The 1829-nt window shown below is 40.3% G+C and overlaps 1 protein-coding gene across 1 annotated transcript; it reads left to right on the top strand.

Moving 5' to 3' along the window:
• Positions 1-4: 4 nt before the first annotated feature.
• PHALS_08077 (tigger transposable element-derived protein 6-like) lies at positions 5-1021 on the top strand (the record flags this gene model as incomplete). The annotated part of the gene is made up of 1 exon (XM_024721652.1): positions 5-1021. One exon carries the CDS (start codon positions 5-7, stop codon positions 1019-1021), a length of 1017 nt encoding a protein of 338 aa, XP_024586730.1.
• Positions 1022-1829: the final 808 nt, after the last annotated feature.

Below are 1829 nucleotides of genomic sequence, written 5' to 3' on the forward strand. Positions count from 1 at the left end.
TAGTATGGACGAAACGGGATTATACTTCACCATGTTTCCGGATCGTACAGGCAAGCGATTAACAAAACGGTTGACAATTGCATTATGTTGTAATGCCGATGGGTCGGAAAAGCTACCACTGTTATTGATTGGAAAAGGGGAAAAACCCAGAGGCTTTACAAATACAACAGCAAAAGAGATGAATTACTTGCACACGGCAACAACGTTGATGACACGCGAGATCTTTCTTCAGTGGATCACTAACGTAAATATATACTTCAAAGAACAACAGCGTAAGTGTGTACTTCTTGTCGACAATGCTGCAGTACATACCGGGTATAATGTCGAGGAACTAACAAACCTAGAAGTCGTACTCTTCCCACCGGGTACACCTCCTCATTTGCAACCTATTGCTGCTGGAATTGTTGCTGCTTTTAAACGACGATACCGACGACGTCAGATTCAACAAGTACTGGATCAACTTGATGCCGACGCTGACATGAGTACTGCTGCAAAGTTCGACAGCATTGGTGTAAAACAAGCATTGACTTGGTGTACTGAATCATGGGATGCACTACCATCAACATTACTAACTAGTTGTTGGTATGAAACGGGATTGATTTTTGCCGACAATCTTAACTTTGTACACGAATCTCGCAGTGCTGAAGAGCATATTTCAGAAGAACTTGCTGTCATGTTGTCGTGGTTACATGCAGTTAATCCATTGACAGTAGATGAGCTAATTTATATGCCTGAAGAGAATGTGATTATGGACGAACCAACAGATGAAGACTTTTGTGTGCCTCTGGAGACTGTAAAGCTTGTGGTTCCCCAAATGAAGTCAAAAGCATTGGACTTGGACGGTGGTTTAAGTGTTGAAGAGCTGAAAGAGCGTCTTAAATGGATTGCCAAACTTCTCATTTATGCTGATGAAAAGGGTATATCAGCAGACTCCGTGAGTGGAATGCGCATTCTCCAACGTGACTTTCGTGATCAATTGAACAAAAGATTCGAAGGTATAAATAGTAATATTGTTTTATGAATAAAAAACAATATTAATCCTTATGTATGTGTGTACGTACACCATACTTCTCGAATAAAATAATTCTCGATATATGATATGTCAGGAGTGACATATGTTTAGATGATGATTTTATTTGGACTAAAAACCTCTTGCTAAAACACGAGAGCGTAATACTATATCATACAAACATTTACGATTGTGCTAAGTGTAAGTTTTATAGTCATGATATCTGCCGGCACTCATATCATGGGTACATATGAAACGCACTGCTATCTAATCTGGTTATACTATACCCAAAGTGCCATGAATGAGGTCCCTGACGCATCAGCAGAAGCAATTTTAAATTTAGCATTCACGTTACCAAGGCAGTCGAATGTAAGCTCGGCCACAATAAAAGCCAACGATGCATATAATGCTAGGATACACGACACCGTCCAGCAGACATGGTGGTCGCTACGATCGGGTCATATTCTGTCGGGATTATGCACATGGTCGTCCATTTAGCGGATGAAGCAATAGTGTTGAAGCTGATAACTGAATCAATGTAAGATCGATATTGTGAGAATATCTCCCTTGATACGACATAAGGAGTGACTGGTAGTCAGTACTGCAGCTAACTACTGCCCTACAAGAAACAAGTATTGCAGCAACTATCATTAAGCACTTCAGTCTGAGATTGCGTTAATCTTTTACGGTAGAACCTGTCTAAATTAAACCTGTTTAATTTAAAACCCTCTCGAAATTGAACAAAAGATATGGACCCAATATGTATCTTGTCTGACATGGTTGTGTGCTTAGCTCCACGTGGACCCATTGCTGGGCAATG

Source organism: Plasmopara halstedii (assembly GCF_900000015.1).
Source record: "Plasmopara halstedii genome assembly, contig: Scaffold_3124, whole genome shotgun sequence".
In the NCBI taxonomy this organism is placed as follows: domain Eukaryota; phylum Oomycota; class Peronosporomycetes; order Peronosporales; family Peronosporaceae; genus Plasmopara; species Plasmopara halstedii.